This window comes from Trematomus bernacchii, unplaced genomic scaffold, assembly GCF_902827165.1.
Source record: "Trematomus bernacchii unplaced genomic scaffold, fTreBer1.1, whole genome shotgun sequence".
Taxonomy (NCBI): domain Eukaryota; kingdom Metazoa; phylum Chordata; class Actinopteri; order Perciformes; family Nototheniidae; genus Trematomus; species Trematomus bernacchii.
In genome coordinates, this window is record NW_022987547.1 from 7,662,263 (window position 1) to 7,683,967 (window position 21,705).

The window sequence follows — 21,705 nt, forward strand, 5'->3', positions numbered from 1 at the left end:
AAACCTTCACACAATAATGACCAAATATTGTTTATTTCAGAATATTGTAAATGGATACAGGTTATATGCTGAAAATAATACATTGATAAACTGACCATGCTTGACAGACGAGGCAAATTCATCATAACATGTCCTTCTAGTGCAACTTCTTCTTTTTTAGGAGTGAATCCCGTAGAGCAATCTGAAAAAGAAAAAATATTTAAATTACAACTTTATATTCAATAAAATCAATTAATCTGCAGTGAGATACAGTAGCTGTTTCTGACAGGTGTGACTGACCTGTTTGTCTCTGAAGGAGCGTTTGCCTTTAGTTCTGACGCTGTCGCTGTGTCTCATCATCATGAAGTTCTTCGTCTTCCTCTTCTCCTTGTTGCTGGTGCTGGCGAAAGGGTTGAGCTTCTGGTGCTTCTTATGAAAGTCCTTCCGTTCGGACCGTCCCGCCTAAAATCAAACGCACCATTAGAACGGAAATGGTTAGTTGATCAATTCATTGTTTGATTAACAGAAAATGTATCAAAAAACAGTTTTAATAATGAAAAATGCTAAGAAATGTACCGGTCCCAACTCTTATTTTGTGAATATTTAGTGTTTTCTAGTTGTACAATGATAGTAACACATATGTTTTTCCTGTCATTTTATAGACCAAATGATTAGTTAAGACAATAATCAGTAGGAGTATTATATGTAATGGAAATAATATGCAGCCACGTCTCATTGCTTACCCTCACATTATACAAACTGCTTGTTAATGACATTTCAGAGTCAAAGGTGTTTCAGCTGGTTAGGAAACAATGATTTCCCATCAGATATACTTTAAATCCCTCTACAGTTAGCATAAAGGTTTACCTTTGCTGTGGCCAGGCGCGTGTCCTTGTCGTCTTTTGGTTTCTTATGCAGTTTCTCAATATGCCTCAAGGTTAGCACCTCTCCTCTGAAAGAATGGGCAAAAAACAACAAAATAGTCTCTTTATCTTCCAAACAACTATTGTGAATACAATTTCATATGTGTAAATATTGCTTTAAGCTTTTTGTACAAACAGCTTTCCAACCTGTTGTCCTCCTCTTCGTCGAGGTCCACATTTGTCCTCTTCTGGCCCTTTCCTGGCGCGTTGTCGATCTCCTTGGCCAGCTGGACGAGTCGGATCTTCTTGAAGTCGTCCTGAGTGAGGAGCCGGCTGCCGCTGACCGCCGCCGCTTTGAGCTTTCTTTCCTCAACTGGCATATTCTGAAGAATCTCCGCCTGACAGAAACACACACAACTCTCATATTGAAACACAAATACCATACACAACTAACACCAGTTTATAATTGGTAACGTTTTATTCTTACAACTTCTGCTGTGTCTTCATCACCCGAGTGGTGAACGTCCACCCACTCCCCATCGTCATCACCATCACTGATACTGGCGCTCTCCCAGCCATCTGTTGGACAATATGGAAAATATGCACATTAGCCTTACATTGATCATCTTCCAACACACATACACAGAGCAGCAAGGCCATAGCTGCTCACCTTGTTCTTTCTCTCCATCTTTTTCAATCTCCTCCACCTCCAGGACTTCAGCTCCAGGGATATAATCTTTAGCCTCGAGCTCTCCGTAGTTTTTGATCTTGGCCTCTGCTGACGCCTCTGTGGGTCTCCCCTGGAAAAAACAAGTGGCAGAGTTTACAATTATTTACAATTTAAAAGACACAGTGATAAAGTGCTCTGTCAGTCTTGCAATACGAACAACAAGGGTCAGAGCAGACCTCGGCCAAATGCCCTTTCTTGCAACATTAACTTTTGCTTTATATATCTCATTTGTTCTTCCTTGGACACTAAAACCAAGTTTCATGAACATTGCTCTTGTAGTTTCTCCCCAATCCTAACGACAATCTATATAATAATAGTAATAATAATCTGAATTTAAGGTAACCCTAACCCTAAAAACATTATTGCCACAAAAATATAAAAGAAAGGTGGCACAACACACGATGAAATGGAAAAAAGATCCCAGAGATTGTAAGGAACAATAAATATGCTTGACATGTTGTGTGTGTTTTAGGTTGTATTTGAGCTGTCAACATGTTGTTTATGAAATGTTGAAGCAATCCTATTGCCTGTTTTTTCTTATTTTTCCCTTCTCTTCTCTCTTTATTTATTTGTTAATAGAGTGTTCTGCTATTGTCTAATGAGTGTTATTACACTTATTGTATTTTACTATCGTAATTTACTTTTTTGTGAGCTGGGAATGTCATCTCCTATATATATATATGTTTGTGAATAAATACAAAAAATCCTAATGACAAGCAAACAAACTCAACCGAGAACATAACTTCTGGCAAAGGTAACTATACTCACTATTGCTGAATGTGAAGTTATCATTCAGTTCTTTTAAAAGGAGTGTTGTTTGTTGTAAAAGTAACATCTTGCTCACCCTGTCTCTCTTGTGCAGCATGTGTGGATTGAGACTCCTGAACAGCTGGATCAGTCCCTTGGCAGACATCATCACATCTGAACGCAAATACAAACGACAAAACACGAGTGAACATGCACATATATTTACACCTCCTTCACTTGGTGCATTGGGATTCAAGCACAGGTGTCAGAAAAACATTCACTCACTCTTGTCTTTGTGCATCTTGTACTGAACCAGGTCCTGCAGCAAGTCTTCATTGAGGGCCAGAGGACAACGGGCGGTCACTTCCCTGATGGCATTGATACTTGAAACAAAAAAAGAGTAACAATTGAATGCAAAACTGTAAAGTATTTCTTAGAAGTTGCAAAATGACTGCAGATATATTGCACATTTTTAACCATGGATACATTCAATCAGAAGTGTCCAGGGCTTCTACCTACCCCACAGTCATGACCTCCCCGGAGTTTCTGTCTGTCACAAAGTTGTTGGCGATGGTCATGATAACAGGTTCAATGACCTAAACAGGAAGGAATGTGTGAGAAGCGTTGCACTGGAATCGTTCTGATAGATGCATGTGCTTTAACACGATAGATATACATGTACCTCTGGTGGGACGAGCTGATGTGAAGCCTGAGCTGCACACAGGAGGATCTTTGTCACCTCTTAAAAAAGAAAAAAGGTTTCTTTAAAACATTTCATCAACAGTAGGGGCAGGGGAAATAAATCAATACAGGATATATCTCAATATCTTGCATACACACACAGACAGTATGTATCAGTCTTTTAGCATGGAAATGATTAATATAACATTTACAGATTTAAAAAGGTAGCAAATGTTTTTGCATTAATAATTTGTAAATGAAAAATGTAATAACTTGCAATACTCATAATATTGTTAAACTTCAATAATAAGGTATTGTGATATACTGTGCCAATACCAAATCATGGGGTCTCTGGTGATTCCCACCTTTAATAAACAGATAAAAACCTTCTCATTAAGTTAACTGGGAGTTATTTTACCTCTCTGATGTGGCTGTAGAAACCTCTGGATAAAGGGATAAAAATTGAAGAGGAAGAGCTGGAAAACAACAAAACAAAATAGTATTATACTCACTATAAAATCTACTTCATATCCCATTTATATTCAATATAATGCAGCGTCAAAGGCGTGATTCCCATGGCCCATTCAGAACTGTATAGAAGTCTGATCCTAATGTTGGCAGTGCCTATTAGGACTATTTCATATCTGGTGGAAATGTAATAACACCTGTACAAAATGACAAATCCACTATGAAAACCAATTAGGGGGACAGATGAGGTCACTCACCTCATGGATTCCCACCAGTCTGGATATGAACTCCATCATCATCATCTTCACCTCAAAGCGCTCTTTAGAGTCTTCCAACTGCTTCAAGAGTTTCTCTGAGAAATCTAAATTGAAAGAGATATTTGATTTGACAGTTCTGTAAATACTGGGGGAAATGACCCTACACACACATTTTGTTCTGCAGTGGGTGTGGAAAAGACGAGTGAACCTACCTTGAGGATCGTGAATCAGGTGAATAGCAGAGAAGTTGAACACTTCTACCCTTTTCTTTTTCTTGTGTTTCTGCCAAAAGAGTTAAAAAACAATCAACTCAATTCATTCAATTGTAAAATATAACGACATAAGTCATGATATTGTAGTATTAACAAGAGTAGTACCTTGAGGACTTTCATTGCCTTTTCCATCTTCTTCTTGCTTTTGGTGGTTTTCTTGCCAGTGGCGTATCTCACCTTCAGATCTCGGACTGTTGGCCCCTCCGCCTGAAAGATAAACATTTAGATATCTCACATATGCATTAACATAACATCACTGCCTTCTAGACTGAGAAAAGTATCCTTTCTCTAACTACTTTATGTATATGCATTTATTGGTACTTGCCTCTGATTCTGAATCGCTGTCATTTTTCTCATCTTCATCTTTGCCCAGGAAGAACTTCAGACCAGCAACAACAATCTAAACAGGAAGAGAGGTAGGTAAGTGTGTACAGGACTGCAACTAATGTTATATAAAAAGCAATTGGTTGAAATGTGGGAAAACCTACCTTTGTAACCTTGGAGAAGCACGCTGTTACAATGACATTGACTGTTTTGGCATCGTTCCTGTGACCCAGACACAAAGACAATGAGATTAAAGTGGAAAATAATAAGAATGACTTATGAAGTCTGGTGTAAAAAATAAAAACCCACCATATGTTCCTTTTGTAAAGCTCCACCATTACATCTAAAGAGATCTTGGCTGCGAGGGGATTACTGTCTCTCAGCATGGTGTACATGAAGTTCTGTAATGTCTGCAACACACAACACAATTTCTCAGAAAATGAGCTCTGCTGTAGTGGAACAATGGAACAATAGAACAAACAGTCAAACTTTACACATGTGGTTTGTTTACTTACTGTGTTAACTTTGTTATTTTTGTGCTTGGCATTGATGTTTTTGATATCTGCGACAATGTGTAAGTACAGCGTCTGTGGAGAGAGGGAAGCAAATGTTTACTTCTGAAAAGGGGAAACATTGAAAGAGCAACCCTTAAACATATCAATATGTAAACACACACAACATCAGTAAAGCATTTGAAACGGTCTTTTGATTCTCCCCTTGACTCACAACTACCACTCTTGTAAATTCATACAAAATATAATATCCACTCACTACATGCTTAGAGTAATGTTCTGTGTGATCTCACCTTTCTGAGCAGTTTGTCGTGACATCGCAGCAGCTCAAAGAAGAGCTCCAGGAGGCCGCAGGGGTCGATCAGATCTTTATTCCTCAGAAGAATCAGCGACTTGCAGAATGTCTGATGAAGACAGGAAACAGACACAAACATTGAAATGCTAAGAGACACATACTTTTGATCACTATGATCAATTACTTAATATGGATAGTCACAGGTTATCTCACCATTCTGAGGTCTGGCTGCAGGACTGTGTGGTGACTCATTAATAACTCACGCAGCTCTTGTGGAAAGGTTGACAGTTGCTGCAGGTAGCAGTGAGCAACCTGAATGACAAAAAAACAGCTGTAACCTCACACCATCAATATCAAAATAAATATTACTGAGCAGCAGTGCGAGAAGTACATTTCATCTCGTCAACTCTGTATATCCATAAGCCCCCCCCCCCCCTCTCAACCAACTTCCTCCTGACTGCTTTTCTGTTTTTTTTTTGTTGTTTTATTGCCTGTCCTTGTTTGTCTACCCTTCCCCAAATGTAAAGCGTCTTTGGGTTTGAGAAAAGCGCTATAAAAATACAATTTATTATTATTATTATTATTTACTCAAACTTGAGGTACTCGTTCTTAAGTATTTACATGATATACTTTACTGCATTACATCTCAGCAGCAAATGTTGTGCTTTTTACTCCACAGGATTAAATCTATGGGTTTAGTTAACATTTTACATCATTTTTGTATGCATGTCAGTTTATATTTTTACATTTTCTAGTACTAATTTACATCTTATGTTTGTTTGTATAGTTTTTTTTATAATATTGAAGTGTGGAGAGCTGAGCGTAAGAATGTCCTTTTACAGTGCAACTGCCTGTTTTACTGTACATATGACAATAACATATATTGAATCTTTAAAAAAAAAACACAAGTATATCCAAGTAAAGGATTTAAAAGACTTCCTCAATTGCTGATCAGATATATACAGACTCAATAAAGGTACAGACAAGAGTAAAGGAATACTTATGCCGTTATAATGAACTATATCAATTTCCCACTACAGTACCTGGGCCAGAAACATGGAGAGATCCGCCAGCTCCTTGTTCGGCTTGTCAGGCTGCAGTCTGAAGATCTGCAGATTGGACTGGTAGTGTCGGTACTGCTGCTGAAACTGTGCAGAAACCACCATCGATTAATTTCCTCTAATATGTTTAGTCTCAGACTAACACAACAACAAGTCGACTAGCTAGTTAGCAAGCTCGGCTTAGCTAGGCTAACAACACTTACCTCCTCCACGTAAGACTGCGGATCTCTTTTAATAAGATTCTGCAGTTGCGGCAGATTGTTTGGCAGCTTGTTGCCTGTTCTCCCCGACATGGTTGCAGATGAATTCGCGTGTTTTTTAACAAGAAAAATATGAAAAACGGCAACTTTTACAAGGCAAGCGTGGCAGATGTGTAGGCTGCCATTTAACTTGCGCTGGTACGTCCAAACGTCATTTCCGGTTCTAAGACAGTCACTTCCGCTTTAATCACAGGAGGAGTTTCCTTCTTTGCTGCCAGTTTTTCAATTACTAAAACTTCACACACACCTTTTATGTTTCAACTTGAATGTTTTAATGTTTCTTTTCTTTCATATTTATATCTTTGTTTCTTTACCAAGCCGCTTTTTAATTGAAAACTATTATTCAATGGCTTCAATCATGTGAACTCATTTCATTTCAAACCTTTATTTAACCAGATTGGTCCCAATTGATCATAGATCTCTTTTTCAAGGGAGACCTGCGAACTAATGAGTAAACACATTGCAGAAATATATTTATAAACTAGACAAGTAGCACTCAAATATTGGGCTCGATTTAATTTTTTTCAATTTTCTTTCAATTTTACAATGCCAGAAATTCTGGCATTGTATTACTTTTTCTTTTTTTAAAGTCTATTTTTTCAATAGCTTTGGCATTATGTGACCGATAACTCCAAATCAATGCGGCATTGCATTGATATTTTTAAGGCAGGTATAAAATGGGAAGCCTACTTTTAAATGCATGAATGATTTTAAGTTTATGGAAAAATTATGCTAATAGGCAATATGCACCAATATGACAAAAGACAAGAAAAACCTTTGTTTCCTAATTATAAATTAAAGAAAAACCTCCACACAACATTTAAAATGTATCCAGTTTAATTTTCATGAGATGAATATGTACACTTTTAATTTCATCATTTACCTCAAGCATTGAGCAATTACTGTATAATAGATTTACAAAGCAAATACTGACATAGTATTCTGTCAAGGCATGTTCCAGCATTAAAATAGGATTCAAAATACACAAAGTACAATTTTGTTCCACATAAAATATGAAATCATTGATCATGATCACTTTCATCATTATTTTAGAATATCCATGAATCTGGGAAAAACATTTGTGTTTTCTTGTAGGTGACAAGAAATATAATCAGCAGTTCTCATAAATGCATTGAAAAGGAGTAGCAGCCAAAGAGAGAGAGAACTCAAAAAGCAAACGTAAAAATATAGACTTCTTTAAAAAGGATTTACTCTGAAAGATCTGAATATTTTAAGGCATTTTAAAAACATGTAGTGTACATTTGGCAATTTCTGCCTGTGTGAACTCTCCTCCATTTTTGTTTTGCTCTTATGAAACAGTCGAACAGCCTCCACATGACGGCTCCTATCCAGAGATGTTTTCTTCTGCTTGAAGGCATCTCAGGACATAGAGGATCACTTGATAGCAGAAAATATATTGGTCCTGTCAAATAAAAATAAAAAATGTGTGAGAAAATGTGTCTTATAAGTTAAGATACAAATAGAGTACATCAAAAACACCAGTGCCTAATAGAATAACCATAAAAGCAGGATACATTTAGTAAATCATTTACAAAATGAAAAGTCATATTTGAATCAAATAGTTTAGAGTTAAGGTAAACTAACAAAGACACTAAAACCAAAAAGTAAAACTCACCTCTGTCTGCACCATTCCCTGTCTCTGAAGTCTCATGTTTCTTACAATATCTGAAATATCAAACTGTAGAAAGTGTTTATTAGATTGTGATCATACTAAACAAAGACTACAAATAAGAGCAGAAGCTTTTTTATAAAGAATACATAAGCTGCACAAAGTAAAGATTGTCTACTTACATCAGCGTCTTTGCTGATGAGACCCAGAACCACGTCTAGACAGATGAGGGTCCCTGAGCGGCCGATGCCTGCGCTGCAGTGTGTGATGATTGGCCCCGATCGATGGACGTGCCTCATGTAGGAGATAAATGTGAGCAGCTGCTCGGGTTGTGAGGGCGTGCCGTGGTCCGGCCATCCCGTGTAGTTCAGATGAGTTACACGCTGTATTTCATTAGTCTGAGGAGGGAGAAACTCTTAAGTTAATGCGTCTATTCAAGCTGGGGTAGGCAGGTTATTTTGGCTGTGATGGAGCAACAACTCCATAATGATCATTGACCATTTAACATATTGTAATTCAAGTGATACTCCAGGGTTAGGCAGTTTTCTTGAAAAGGGAAAAAAACCAGTATGATGTTCAACTATAAGTAATTGGTTTCAAATATCATTCTGATCATGTCATCCAGATAATGTTATATAGTAGCAATTATATGGCAATTACCCCCCTCTACTCTTTGAAACCTTTATTACAACATGCTGAAAGGTCATTTTAAAGGCCTTCAACCAATTTGAAGTTTTAGTTTAAATCTCAAATCTGGAGACAAACTAACCTGGACATCTTTGACCTCGATGACTCGGATGACAAAATTGTCGAGGTATTGGTCTTTGATCAGCGTGATCTGTAACCTGTCGTCCACCATCTCTGCTGTCCTCGGAGTGTCGGGCCAGTACCGCTGACATTTCACCTTCCCTCCCTCTACTTCCTGGGTCATCATGGCGATCACATTGGACTTCTGCTCCCAGACCATTTGCCAAAAGTCACCCAGGGTGGTGGGTAAAGGACCCTGACATGCGATGTACAAATAACTCTCTTCTTTCACTGACATCTTGATGAAGTTGGCATTGATGTAGCCGCCGTCTTTTTCCAGCACAACTCGAGTTGTGTCAACTAGAAGAGATGGGTGCATACAAATCTGATTTAAAATGATGTCAAAAACTTTGAAGGGATCTATTTAATCTATATATTGAGGATTTTCACCGCTTCACCTTGCCATCCGACAAACCCCCTATTAAAAGTTTCCCTCTAAGGTAATATGAAAATAAATAAATTCATTGGGACTTACAGGGAACAATGTTCTTGTAGCGGTTCTTCTTCTTGTTCTCCTTTGTTTGACCTATCAGACAGTCGTCCAGAGGCTGGAGATTCTGAAGGTTCTGCCACGAAGAAAAGAAGATGTTTATTAAATCCAATTATTTGCAATTAATTTGACAGGCATTGACATGACTTACTTCAAACTCCTGCAGGGGACCTTCTGCTCTAGGAGCCCCCTCATCATGCGGACCACAGTGTTGAGCTTTGCTCCTGTGTACTGGCCATCAGGGACGACTTTGACGAGGGGCAGAGAGGTCAGCTCATCCTCTGTGATGATTGGCCCGTCTTAGGGGGGCAGAATGAAGGAAGGAATTACAAATCCTTTTGTGTCATTTGAATGTGTTTTGAAAACTAAATAAACATTTAAATCCAAATGTGTCTTACCATCTTGGGATTTGTTCATGTTTTCAATAGGCAGTTCCTCACTTCCCCATGTGATCTCATCTTCCTCTGGCTGTCCAGCACTCATTTGCAGATAGCTGTTGATTTAAAAAAAATAAACAGTGAGATATTTATGAATAAAATGAAAGTCCCCATTGTGACTGATTTATATCCAAAAATGAAAATCTTACTTTTCATTCCTTGGATAATCAACACTCTCCTCTTGCCATTCCACTTTCCGGGAACTCTGTTATTAAACAATGAAAAAAAGATATAACTTTTGCATATTGTTTTAATTTGACAGCAGGTCTAATGGATTGGATTTGACCTCAGGCGAGTCTTCAGGTAAAGAAGAGCCATCGCAGTCTGTGTCCTCTGAAAGCTCAGCGCTGTGATCTGTTGGTCTTTTCTGCTCGAGTGGCTCATCTTCATAGTCTGCGAAACATGGGAACACAGTTATGTTAATGTGGTTTACCATTTTATCATTTGATTTACAAATGAATTAATCTTGCTGGTAAAATCATACAATATTCAGGATTGTCCTATTAATATTTCAAGTACATTTTCCAGCCTGTGTGTCTTTACCTATTGGTGGTATAGAAGGGAAGCCGCTAGATTTCAGCTCATCTTTGAGAGTAAACAGCTTCGTTTTTGCTCCACTGTCGTCACTCAGATCTGTAAACAACAAGAAGGAGAGTTAGGCGTGTTTAGAGAGAACAATCTAATAATCACAAACTCTAACTAATCTGGTTTTAAATTAGCTCTTCTTAAATGGTTAAAACAGGAGAACTATCTGACAAAACCTTTCTAAAATATACATGTTTTGTGTGTCTGCTTGTACCTGAGTTTCCATTGCACTTGTCAGAGTTGATGGGCAGGTAGGCCAGGTAAGTGTTTGGGTTCTGGTCGGGCGGTCTTGACACTATGAGATGAACCAGGCCTTTAGCTTTACGGATAGTGGTGACAGCTTTGGTGTGAGACACGCCTGTCATTAGTTCTTCATTCACCTGCAAGGAAAACACACACAGAAAGAAATCACAGGATTGAATACACGAGGATCTCAAAAACAAAAGCAAACTGAAAAATTGTAGAGCATTTAATAATGTGTTATTTATTTACATGAAGTTAAATTAATTTATTATAAATGAATAATTGCTCTTTTTTTTTTTCTTCTAAATTCTATGTATTATTTATATTTTTTTCATCTACTTTACTTGTTCCTTTTATGTCTTGGAAATTGTGCTTGTTTTTATCTGGAAAGGAAATAGGACTATTCCATGTTTGTTACTTTTAAAAACAACCCCTCACAATAAAACTATTGAACATATATGTGTTCAAAGTGTGGGCAGAGGCCAGCAGTTACAATGAATTTGTCCAAAATCTGAACAGTAAAATAATGGCAAAATCTTGTTAAACAAAAGTATATAAATATGATATTATCAGCCTAAATTCTGAGCTGCATTTGTGTGACACCACTCACTTTCAGCAGCCTGTCTCCCACTTGCAGTTTCCCCGAGGACTCAGCTATTCCTCCCGGTGTGATGGACTTGACAAAAATCCCTCTTTCTCCTCCGATCACAGAGAAGCCCAGACCTCCTGACTGCAGCTTCTCCAGATCCAGCCTGATGATTTCCTCCTGCAAATTCAACAAACAAACGTGCTATCACCTTGAATCCATGATTTAAAACTTTAGTATACTGTTAGGAAGTGAACAAGTCATTAAAGTAATGATTTCTTAACAGACAAAGCTTGATGGTAACAGTCAAGCTTTTGATGACAGCCAACACAACATTATTGTGATAGAAATATGTGTACAATTACCATTACAACATTTCAACCTTCTTTGAACTGTTTGCTTGACATTCAATACAGAAATAACATAAATGCAACAGTTAAACCGCTTTTAATTGAAGCACATCAATTTAATATTTAGCCAAACTGACTCAACTTACCTCTAAAGGACAAAGTGCTGCAATACACTCTGTATCTCTGGGATCTTCTCCTTTCAGAAACCCTTTAACAGAAAACAATGTTGCAATTAAATGCAAAATAACAGACACGTTTTATTTTGTTGACAGTTGACACCTTAAATGTCTGAAACATACCGTTCATGCTGGATGACATCTTGGGGCTAACATTGTTGTTAAGAAAAGAGACACTTTTCTGACCAGGAGAAACAGGCTTTCCATCCCTTTTGACAAAAAAAAAAGTTAATGAAATGGTGCACATGCAGTATCTTGAGCCAGGAAACATTATGTAATTCTTTACAAGGTCACCTTGTGGCCTTCAGTGTGAGGTCGTTCAGTGAGAGCTCCAGCAGTCTGGTGCTCTCACTCAGAGTCAGGTCCTGTGTGGGAGCACCGTTGATGTAGTGGATCAGATCAAGTGGCCTCAGGGTGCCCTCCTCATAGGCCATTGAGTCGGGCAGGACTTCTCTCACAAACAAGACATCGTAAACACTGTCACTGCCACCGTCCAGTACCAAACCTGGTGATAGGACAAGCAGTAAAACAATGAATACTTAAAGAACGTATAAATGATGCAACACTTGTTAGCAGTGTGCCTGCATTTTAGTGCCAGGACTGTTTATTTTAAGGTCTGTTTCTTACCCATGGGTTCTTGGCTGCCCTCAAAGTCAATGTCAGGCAGCAGGTGGGCTTCTATCGGGGGCTTGGGAGCCTCCAGGACCCTCCCTACCACCAAGTCAACCACACGGGGAGCAGCGCGCACAAGATTGACCACCTCTGTGTGGCCCATGTTGCTCACATCTGTGTTGTTCACCTGCAGGAAGAAAATAAAGATTCATACAATTGGGAAACAGCTTCTAGCTTAGCATAGCAAAATGACTAGAAGCAGTGGAAAACAGCTAGCCTTCTTCTGTTTGCCCTAATCTTGTCTTAGATCCAAAAAAATGTCCTTAACATTTTTTTTTGACACCATATCTCTTTGGGTTTATATTGTGCACCTAAACCATAGGTTGATCAAACTTTAGGCTGCGATGAAAGGGATCAGGGATGAATTTGTACCATAATCATTCGGTCCCCGGGCTTGAGACTGCCATCTCCTTTGGCTGGATCCTGGACGATGTCATGGATGTAACACCCGTGATCACTTCCTTTGGTGAGGGTGAAGCCAAGGCTGCCTTTTTCTGACTTCACCAGGGAGACTCTTAGCTCCACTTCCTAGTAACAGAGAAAAAGCTCAGTTAGAGAAATGACCCTTGGTCGAGTGAAACCCTTTTTTTGAGTCAAACAGAGCTTCCCTTCCTCAGGCCTTACCGGGACAAAGTCCTCCATTTCCTGTCCATTGCCAGACACGGTGAGGTTTAAGGGCAGAGGCAGAGGAGGAGGCAGGGGATCAGGGCTTGGAGCAGTGGGGGAGGACACCATATGAAGGGAGGACGACTCCAAATCAGCTGTAACAGGGGAAGAAGGAAACCTGCCAAAAAACCACAAAGAAAAAACATTTAAGACATATCAGAGAATATAATTAATGCAGATATTATGCATTATTCATTTACTCCATGCGTACCTCTTGCTGAGGTCCGATCTTGTAATGGACAGGTTTGGGGAGTAGAAGGCTGGGTTGATGGTATCGTCCAGCTGACCCGTGCTGTCGTATCGTCCCAGTCCCAGGTTGCTGCTGGGGTTGAGGTAGACACTCCGCTCCCACGCTTGCCTGCTGTGCTCTGCTTGGTTTGGGCTGAAGGCTTCTTCCACCTCTTCATCCCCATCAGTGCTGTCGCTGTAGCTGTTTTGTCGGCCGGGGTTTTTGAGCAGCAGCCTCTCCAGGGCGTCCTCCACGCTGACTCGACCCGTCTGGCCCTGTGTCCCCGGAGGAGAGGTCGCCCTGTCCAGGCTCCGGCTCGGCTCTGCCTGGGTCTGAGGCTCCTTCCGCGGTGATGGCTTAGGAGACTGGGAAATACATTTGTTTAAATACATTTTTCAGCTATTTCCGGTACTTGAAGTGTCCAAGCAGTAGCTAGAAAGAAAATATATTATATACTTACCAAAGCTGAAGTGTCCATTTCAGGAAGAACTCCATATTCAGGTCTACAAAGAAGCAAATTCACCTCCTGTCCCGTTCCTCGCAAGGCTGAAATCACCTCCTGTTAATTCAGAAAAACAGATTTTCTCCCATTACTCATAGCGCTTCCTTACTTTTCCAAGTTAATAATTATTGATATGACTGCTCGACCACAGCAGTGAGAAATATTCTACTTACATGTTGTGAGAGTCCTTTGAGAGGGGTCTGATTGACCCGCATGATGATGTCGCCAACGTTGATGCGGCCGCTCTCTGCAGCTGGTTGGCCAGGAAACAGCTTTTTAACCCGCACCATGCTGGAGCCGGGGGGTTCGTCAGGGATGTGCTCCTCTCGACTGAAACTGAAGCCCAGGCCTGACGTGTTCTTCAGCAGTAACACCTCAAACACATTGTCTGTGGGGAGAAACACATGCAGGAACAGCGTAATGGACACTCAACTTTAACTTATTTTTTGTTATTACCGGTATGTGATGTATCTAGATGTGTAAGTACTGTAGTACATTGTTGTAAATGGGACCGCACAATTATTTGAAATTGCATTGAAACCACAATATGGATTAGTGCAATATCCAAATCACAGTAAAGGCAATATTGAGCAAAAATATGTGGTATGTTTTGTGCATCTAAAGAGAAGTCCTACCTGCAAACTTTAAAGAAAATATTTTTTTTTTTGTAGAGATTATCTTTAACAGCATGATAATTGGGAATATTGTGATCATCCCCCCAAATATTGCAAAAGGCAATTGCATTATCAGCTAATATAATTGTAATACGTTTTATTTTGACAAAATCATGCAGCTCTAGTTGTCAGTGTTATAGAATCATCAGAGTGTTTTGTTGAAACTTAAAAACAGCTCTAAACCTACTACCCACTATTTTCCTTAATATTAAAAGGTTAAGTTAACATTTTTCTATTTGTATATAGTATGAACTATTTGCATTCCCACAAACTACACCTGCTTTTGCAGAAAGTCTTTATGTTTTGGTTAATCAACAAACAAACCAAACATTTGCTATAAAGCTTCGTGTTGCCTCACCTTCTGTAACAAAGTTGTACTCCGGTTTCTCTTTGACCTGAAGGGGCTGCTTTTTATTCTTGTTCGGGTCTTGGTAGCTGTTCGCAGTTAGTAGTGTGCTCTGAGGCGTGAGGGGAGCATGGACACTGTCTGCCGGCGGATGACCTTTCTCCAGCAACAAGTGCACAGTCTGAGGGAGCAGATGATTGACTTGGTGTTAGTGGCCAGCTGGACTGAGACTAAACAGCTTGTCAGCAGGGTGCTCGGGTAAATGTCATCCCTCACCTGCCCAGTGTCTCGCAGAGCCTCCACTGCTTGCTGATGAGTGGCTCCCTCCAGACTTTTTCCATTGACAGCCATCACACGATCACCTGAGCACAGGACACAAACAAAAAGAAGTCTTAACACCTTGTTTGCTCCAATTATTCACTTTATAATTAAATATTTCTGTGTTTCTTTACTTCACCTTTCTTAATTCTTCCGTCGAGCTCAGCAGCTCCTTTCGGTATGATGCCTTTGACGTAGATGCCTCCATGTCGAACAGTCGTGTTGACGCCACCCTAAGACATGAACACACCTCTTTAGTCCAATTAGCCAAAGAGAGAATGGTTCGTTATGTATTATTTATGGGGGTTGATGACAGGTGTGGAAGGTTTTTTTTTCATTTTAAGTGTAATGTTAAATGATAAAGGCGTTGTCTTAACTGATGGTTCAGAATATAATCTTGGTTTATTATGAAGACTGTTAGTATAAAAAAATATCAACCAAACTTCACAAGAAGTATTTGAAGGCACGTTGGAGTTGTTTGTTTTAAAATATCATTAGCTACTTCACGCCTGGTGATTTCACCAATTGTATTTACAATTAAGCAGAAAAAAGTAAACCCTTCTCATCAAAATTATGCTTTTTTTTTTTTCAAATACATTTAAAATACAAGTTAGACAAAGCCTTTATCATACTGCAACTATGAATTATTTGCAAATGAAAATAAAATCCTCCACTGTGATGTTATTGACAAAAGTCCTGAGAGGTTAAATCCTAATAATCAGAGACAATGAGAAGTCCTCATCAGTGTCCATTTGGTTATGACAGTTTATTGTTAAGTTAAATAGTAATCATTATTGCAATACACAACAAATCAGTGTTTATTCTAAAACAGTCATATTGGATAGCAACCCTGGTCTGATGACACACAGTGATGTGATCTGTTATTGAGCTTTTAAAAAGGTGTTCAAAATCCTTCAGGGAGAAATAATATTAACATCAGTTAAGTGACTCTGGAGTCAGCAACAATAAGCAAAGTCATGAGAAAGCTCACTTAACAGTCCTGTTTAAACTGCACTTCCTATGAATGAACAGAAACATACTGTGACTTCATAAAAAAAGATATTCCTTAGTGATTAAAAATAGTTAATGCAAAAATAATTCGGTGGATGTTATTTCTGTTAAAGCTTCAGACCTGACAACATTTAGCGTTAGGAAAGCATACCATACCCAGCGACACATAAGCACAAACAGACAACATGATGAGGGGGAAAGGGGCGGAACAAAGAAAGCGTGAAAACCTTTCCGAACAGTACCGTGACACTTATGCCCAGGCTGCTGTCTTTTTTAGACAGCTCAACATCAAATAGTTCTCCTGGACGGAGACTATTGACCCCTGGGGCATTACCATTAAAACTTTCCATGATGTTTTCCTGCAAACAGAGAACATTATTAAGTTGAATTATCACAAGCTGGAACATGCAGAAAGATAAAGGGACCAAGGGAGAGTGAGGAAGCTGAACTAGGTAACGCTGAGGAAGAAAACAAGCAGATATTACACTCAAGCGATGACATGCAGTGTAAAGGTAACAGACTGCCCTGCATTGACATCGTAAATGTAATGATAGGCAAAGGTTGTTTACAACAGGGAGTTAGTTGTGGCAAGCATCTGAAAGGTAATGTGTAATGCTTGTTTGTGAAAAAGCCATTCGTATCCTCATTCATATCCTCATTACCAAAAGTTGATTTATATTTTTTACACCAGGATTAAAAACCTTTTGTGAGTTTTGGTTCACACATCTGTTGAGGGTTTTTGTATAAAAGCAAAGGATCCATGTATAACAATGAATTCATAAACACAAAGGTCGCACCTTTTTGATTTTGAGTTTCTCTTGACTACTGGAAAGAGTCTCCTCATCCATGTCCGAATCCCCCCAGTCAGAGTGCTCCGAAACTTTGGGCGCTTCTGCTACTTTAGCTTTTCTAGTTTTAGGCGGCAGAGCTGGTGGCGTGGGTTCCAAACCCACGTTAGGTTCTGGTCTCTGATGTGTGGCAGAGGTTGCAGCTGTGCTAGAATTTGTCATTCTTTCTAGGCACTGCCGGACATCAACAATTGGTGGGCTGATTTTAGCAACACTGCTGGTCCTGGAGTCCTGAGAGCTGAAGCTGGTGTGCTGGTGGACCGGGGAGGAGCCGGATGACGGCGTGCCAGCGCCGTGGAGAGGAGGGCTGGGACTTCCTGTTCCCGCCTGCTCCTCCTCCGATGTATCAAAGTCTAGTTCTCGTCTCTGGTCAGAGTTAAGTGCCTTCAATGCAGACTTGGCTTGGTAGGGAACATAGCCTGAAGAAGAGTCTGTCAAAACAAGAAGGACAAATATTGAGATCGGTCTGCATGTCTGGATGTAAGAGATAAAACTGGTTATGCACCCTGTACATGATTACCAGAAACAAATATGAACAAAACAGGAACCTTGCGAGAGGAGAAGAATGAACACTAGTGATGGGGAGAAGCTACAGTGATGAAAGTACAGGTATGAAGGAAAATAGTCACACAATCATAACAATGCAATTTTGTACAAATCATTTACCAATGTAAGATCGTGAAGAAGACTTATGTAGAAATGTTGGTAAATAAAATCGATGTTTGCATTGTGTCTACAAGTCAGCAACTATTTTCCTTTACACCAAAAGAAAAACCTGATCATTTTACAAAAAGTAACAAAACACTACACTCATATCTCTCCTCTTACCTTTGTAGAGCCTCTCTTTGGGCTGTAGCACCACTAGAGTCACATCATCTGGAGCATTTTGAAGGATTTCAATGGTAGTGGAATGAGAGAGGCCTTCTAATTTCACATCATTCACTGAGATCAGACGGTCACCTGCACCAATATTACAACTGTTACACACAAGCTAGGACTGCTAACTGTTACCTATATATAGGAGTCTATCTAAACACTAGCCTACCAGGTTTGAGGCAGCCGTTGACATCAGCAGGACCTCCAGGAGTGATGGAGCTAATGATGGTGCCAAGCTCCACACGAGAGTTCTGCCCTCCAACCACCTGGAACCCTGGAGAACACACACAAACAGATGTAAATATACACTCACATTTCAAACACAATCACAAAACACAACAGTAAATGCTTGTTGACTCTGAAAGCTAATAGGTGGCAACAGAAACAGTGTGAAATTCAGTTATTATTTCAGGAGAATGAATGTTCACCCTTACCCAGGCCATATTTCACATCTTTCTTCAGGTTTACAGTTGTGATTTCTCTTTCTTGAGACGGCAAGGCAATGACCTTTTTCTTAAGTGAATCTGTGCAACACAAAGACACATTTGTTATAGCTACTGTAATATATGGTTAAAACATGATTAGCTCATTGTGATTGAACCATAACCGAGTCATTTTGTTAAATTAATATCACACATAATATCGGAGGGGATTAGTATATCCACACTGTAACTATTAATCGGCTCGGGCAGGCATACAGTGTTGCTGCACGACCCCTACTTTAGCACTGTTGGCTAATGGGCCTGAAAGGACGGGTTAAGCTCGGATGAAAGGGAAGGTCATGAGTTTAGTGCCAAGTATGAAGCTATTAAATGGGGGGCCGGGGGCAGTTCCGCAGGCAGGCAGCCCTGAGAGGACAGAGACTCAATTCTGCATTATATAATTGTGATTTAGAACACAGCCTTTTTTTTTTTTGGTTTGTATATCCGTACTTGGCTGCGCCACGATCGGCATATGGTTCACCAGATTGAAGAAGGGGATTAATAATGTTACGACACAAGCTGTGGAAGAGAGCAGTCTAAGATTTCCTGCTATTCGACATGATACTGTATACAAAGCATGGAAACCTAGAGTGTTTGTATCTGGGAAAATGAAAGATGGATATTGTAATACATGCCGTTAACAGAGGCTGGGGTTGAGGGTGGTCCAGAGGAACTGTGCATACTGACACCTGGGGAGAGAAAAGACAATATATTAGCAAGGCTGTGCTTTCTTTTAAAACAAATATTCAATAGAACAATGAAATCTTTGGCTCCATTTACAGACAATAATAAAGGAAATATCACATTTTCATCGATTCATCATTAACATGTTGACCGTTGCATCGGGCCATTTTATACAGAAACTATTTGGTTTCTAAAATGGATGATGAGCAATCAAGTCAGTAAACTGAAGGTAATTTAACATCATCATTGAGGTTTCCCCATGAGGTTTACTTAGCTGTTGAACAGCAGGTTAAACAATACTAAACTCTTAAAAAGTATTAAATGTCAAATGTGACACCCGTTCTTCCCTTTTACTAGTAATGTGCAGCCAGTCATAAAAATATCCACTGCAATTCTCTTGTTTTAGACCTCACTGCCAGTTAACAGGATATACCATTTTCATTATAATGACTTTCTTTCCAAATGTTCATTAGAAAACTTTTTTATATTTAGGCATATAGGTAAGTGGCAATTAACTTCTTAAAGATGCATTTTGCTTATCTCATGACTGTAGTTTCACAGAGCAATAACTTAACTGCTGGTGATATATATTAACCTTTCTAAAGTCTTTACCAAAATACAATTACATGAGCAGACAGGAACACCACTAGTTATACTATCCATCCCCAGGGAGCCACAACATACGAAGTTCAGCATTCTTACCAACTACATAAGCCTGGCCAGTGTCCTCTGTGGAAGAAGAGTCAGATTCCTTTTTGGAACTGCTGACGCTCCATACTGGGCTGCTGTGGGACACTGCTCCCAAAGATCTGAGAGGAGAGTCAGAGGAGAAGATTTAGCCTGAGGGGGAAACTTTTCATGTTACAAAGGGTCAACGAAAGTGTGCTTGCCTTATTAACTACTAACGTTTCAGTGTCATTCGTAGAGAAGAAATATCACACATGTCATCTGTAAAGCTGACACGAGAGGGAGTTACTGGCAGAAAAAAGGTCTTGTTACTCAGTGGAAATAGGAATAGGCACACATTAAAGCACCCACACACACACAGACCCCCGGAGGGCTAATTAGAGGCTTGAGGTGGAGCTCTCTGTGTCTCTGTGGTGTTAGGCAGAGCCACAGCCCAGTAACAATTCCTCATTTAGTAAACTCAGCCCCTCCTGAAGTGAGCTTGGAGACACTGCCATTAAATACTTCACAGAGGGCCAACTAATAAAAACAAGATCCCATTTCCTTAACTGAGCATGAAATAAGATTTTAAAGGGCAAACTAAAGGCGTGCAAATGCATAAAATATTACAGTTCCTGAGTCGTTTGATGGATGGTAAAGTAATTAAATAATGTCAGCATTTACAACACGCACTATACTTTTATTCTCAATTTATCCTTCAAATGCTAGTGTTTTTAGACTTTTCCTCAACATTTTACTTTTTTCGACTCACTTGTCTTGTTGGTGTGAGATGGAGTCTGTGTCTGAGCTGGCTCTCTGGTGTTGCTGGAAGTGAGAGGGCGCTTGGTTTGGTGGCGCCTGACTCAGCCTGGCCTGCGACTGGCCTTGATACGTCTTTGCCATCCGGTGCTCTGGAGACTCTGGCATCTGTCCCAGGTTGTGGTGAGAGCGACTCATTATCCGCGGATTGGAAAGGACCGTGGAGGCCACTGGATTGAAACCTGGAAAGTGAAGCTCATCTTGGACCAACACGGAGCCAGAGGTTGCCTTGTGGAGGGCCACCTCGGAGTAGGAGATCCTCTTCAGCTGGTCTGGGTTGGAGCGTGTCGATAAGCTGGGGGCCAGGCTGCCCGAGCTCACCGTCCTCCCCACAGAGTCTCCACTCCGAGAGTCCAGGGAATACTGCAGACTGCTCAAGGGGCAGTTTTCTGATTAAAAGAAAGTACACGCAAAAAAAAAAAAAGTCACTGGATAGTTGAAAATAATGAGATTTTGGCAATGGTGGAAGAAGAACTCGGATCCGTTAAGTAAAAGTAAAATACTAAGGTACATTATAAAATTACTCCATTACAAGTAAAAGTCCTGAATTCAAAATGTCACTTAAACAAAAGTATTATAGTATAAGTATTATCACCTAAATGTACTAAAAGTTTCAAAAGTAAAAGTACTCATTATGCAAAATGGCTCATTCTACAGTATAATATTATAATAAAATATTATATTATTCTGCTTTTATCGCTATAAAAAAATATGTAAGATTATTTTAATGTGGTAGTTTTTCAACATGGAACCAGTTTAGTCAAAGTCAAAAGTCAAAGTCAGAGATACTGATACTTTTGGATACTGAAATAATGTGTCTGCTAGAATAAGTAATTAAACAAGTGAATAAAGCAAGGGAATTCCAAAGAGCCTGAGGGTTGATCCGTTTCATTAACGCAGCAGTCTGAAGTAATTATTGTCTAGACGGAAAGATCAGCACGGTTAAGGTTCTTTCTGGAGATATCCATCTTAATCATCATAGCTAATGGTCTGGCTGCTCTTCTTGGCACTCAAAATATAAACTTAGTTGTAACTTCATGTCAACAATCTGGTAGGAGTATGGGGCGTGATACAGACAAAGCTTCTGTCAAATCAATCCAAGCAAGGCAACATGAACAAGATAAATCAACTGTTAAGAAACGCCCATATGTTTTGAGTC

General features: G+C 39.6%; 2 protein-coding genes across 2 annotated transcripts in view; both read right to left on the bottom strand.

Moving 5' to 3' along the window:
• Positions 1 to 14: 14 nt before the first annotated feature.
• sdad1 (SDA1 domain containing 1) lies at positions 15 to 6,603 on the bottom strand. Its single transcript, XM_034123529.1, has 22 exons — positions 6,393 to 6,603; positions 6,172 to 6,276; positions 5,342 to 5,440; positions 5,127 to 5,237; positions 4,837 to 4,908; positions 4,631 to 4,731; positions 4,486 to 4,543; positions 4,323 to 4,397; positions 4,103 to 4,204; positions 3,938 to 4,007; positions 3,726 to 3,829; positions 3,419 to 3,476; positions 3,002 to 3,060; positions 2,839 to 2,915; positions 2,605 to 2,702; positions 2,417 to 2,493; positions 1,513 to 1,642; positions 1,330 to 1,421; positions 1,050 to 1,240; positions 847 to 931; positions 280 to 441; positions 15 to 181 (listed from the first exon to the last, which is right to left on the bottom strand). Exons 1-22 carry the CDS (start codon positions 6,480 to 6,482, stop codon positions 137 to 139), a joined length of 2,061 nt encoding a protein of 686 aa, XP_033979420.1. The 5' UTR covers positions 6,483 to 6,603; the 3' UTR covers positions 15 to 136.
• A 665-nt stretch (positions 6,604 to 7,268) lies between these two features.
• ptpn13 (protein tyrosine phosphatase non-receptor type 13) overlaps positions 7,269 to 21,705 on the bottom strand; it is a 44,127-nt gene continuing 29,690 nt past the window's right edge. Inside the window, 33 exon segments of the mRNA XM_034122829.1 lie at positions 7,269 to 7,872; positions 8,086 to 8,148; positions 8,262 to 8,477; positions 8,849 to 9,186; positions 9,362 to 9,452; positions 9,528 to 9,547; positions 9,550 to 9,675; positions 9,775 to 9,869; positions 9,963 to 10,018; positions 10,100 to 10,206; positions 10,357 to 10,446; positions 10,613 to 10,778; positions 11,252 to 11,407; positions 11,724 to 11,785; positions 11,877 to 11,962; positions 12,048 to 12,258; positions 12,381 to 12,552; positions 12,798 to 12,953; positions 13,050 to 13,209; positions 13,303 to 13,685; positions 13,781 to 13,879; positions 13,996 to 14,210; positions 14,855 to 15,023; positions 15,119 to 15,204; positions 15,300 to 15,393; positions 16,414 to 16,530; positions 16,969 to 17,450; positions 17,848 to 17,979; positions 18,065 to 18,169; positions 18,330 to 18,419; positions 19,013 to 19,066; positions 19,764 to 19,870; positions 20,500 to 20,935. Coding sequence (XP_033978720.1) covers positions 7,795 to 7,872; positions 8,086 to 8,148; positions 8,262 to 8,477; positions 8,849 to 9,186; positions 9,362 to 9,452; positions 9,528 to 9,547; positions 9,550 to 9,675; positions 9,775 to 9,869; positions 9,963 to 10,018; positions 10,100 to 10,206; positions 10,357 to 10,446; positions 10,613 to 10,778; positions 11,252 to 11,407; positions 11,724 to 11,785; positions 11,877 to 11,962; positions 12,048 to 12,258; positions 12,381 to 12,552; positions 12,798 to 12,953; positions 13,050 to 13,209; positions 13,303 to 13,685; positions 13,781 to 13,879; positions 13,996 to 14,210; positions 14,855 to 15,023; positions 15,119 to 15,204; positions 15,300 to 15,393; positions 16,414 to 16,530; positions 16,969 to 17,450; positions 17,848 to 17,979; positions 18,065 to 18,169; positions 18,330 to 18,419; positions 19,013 to 19,066; positions 19,764 to 19,870; positions 20,500 to 20,935 — 5,018 coding nt within the window. The 3' untranslated portion in view covers positions 7,269 to 7,794.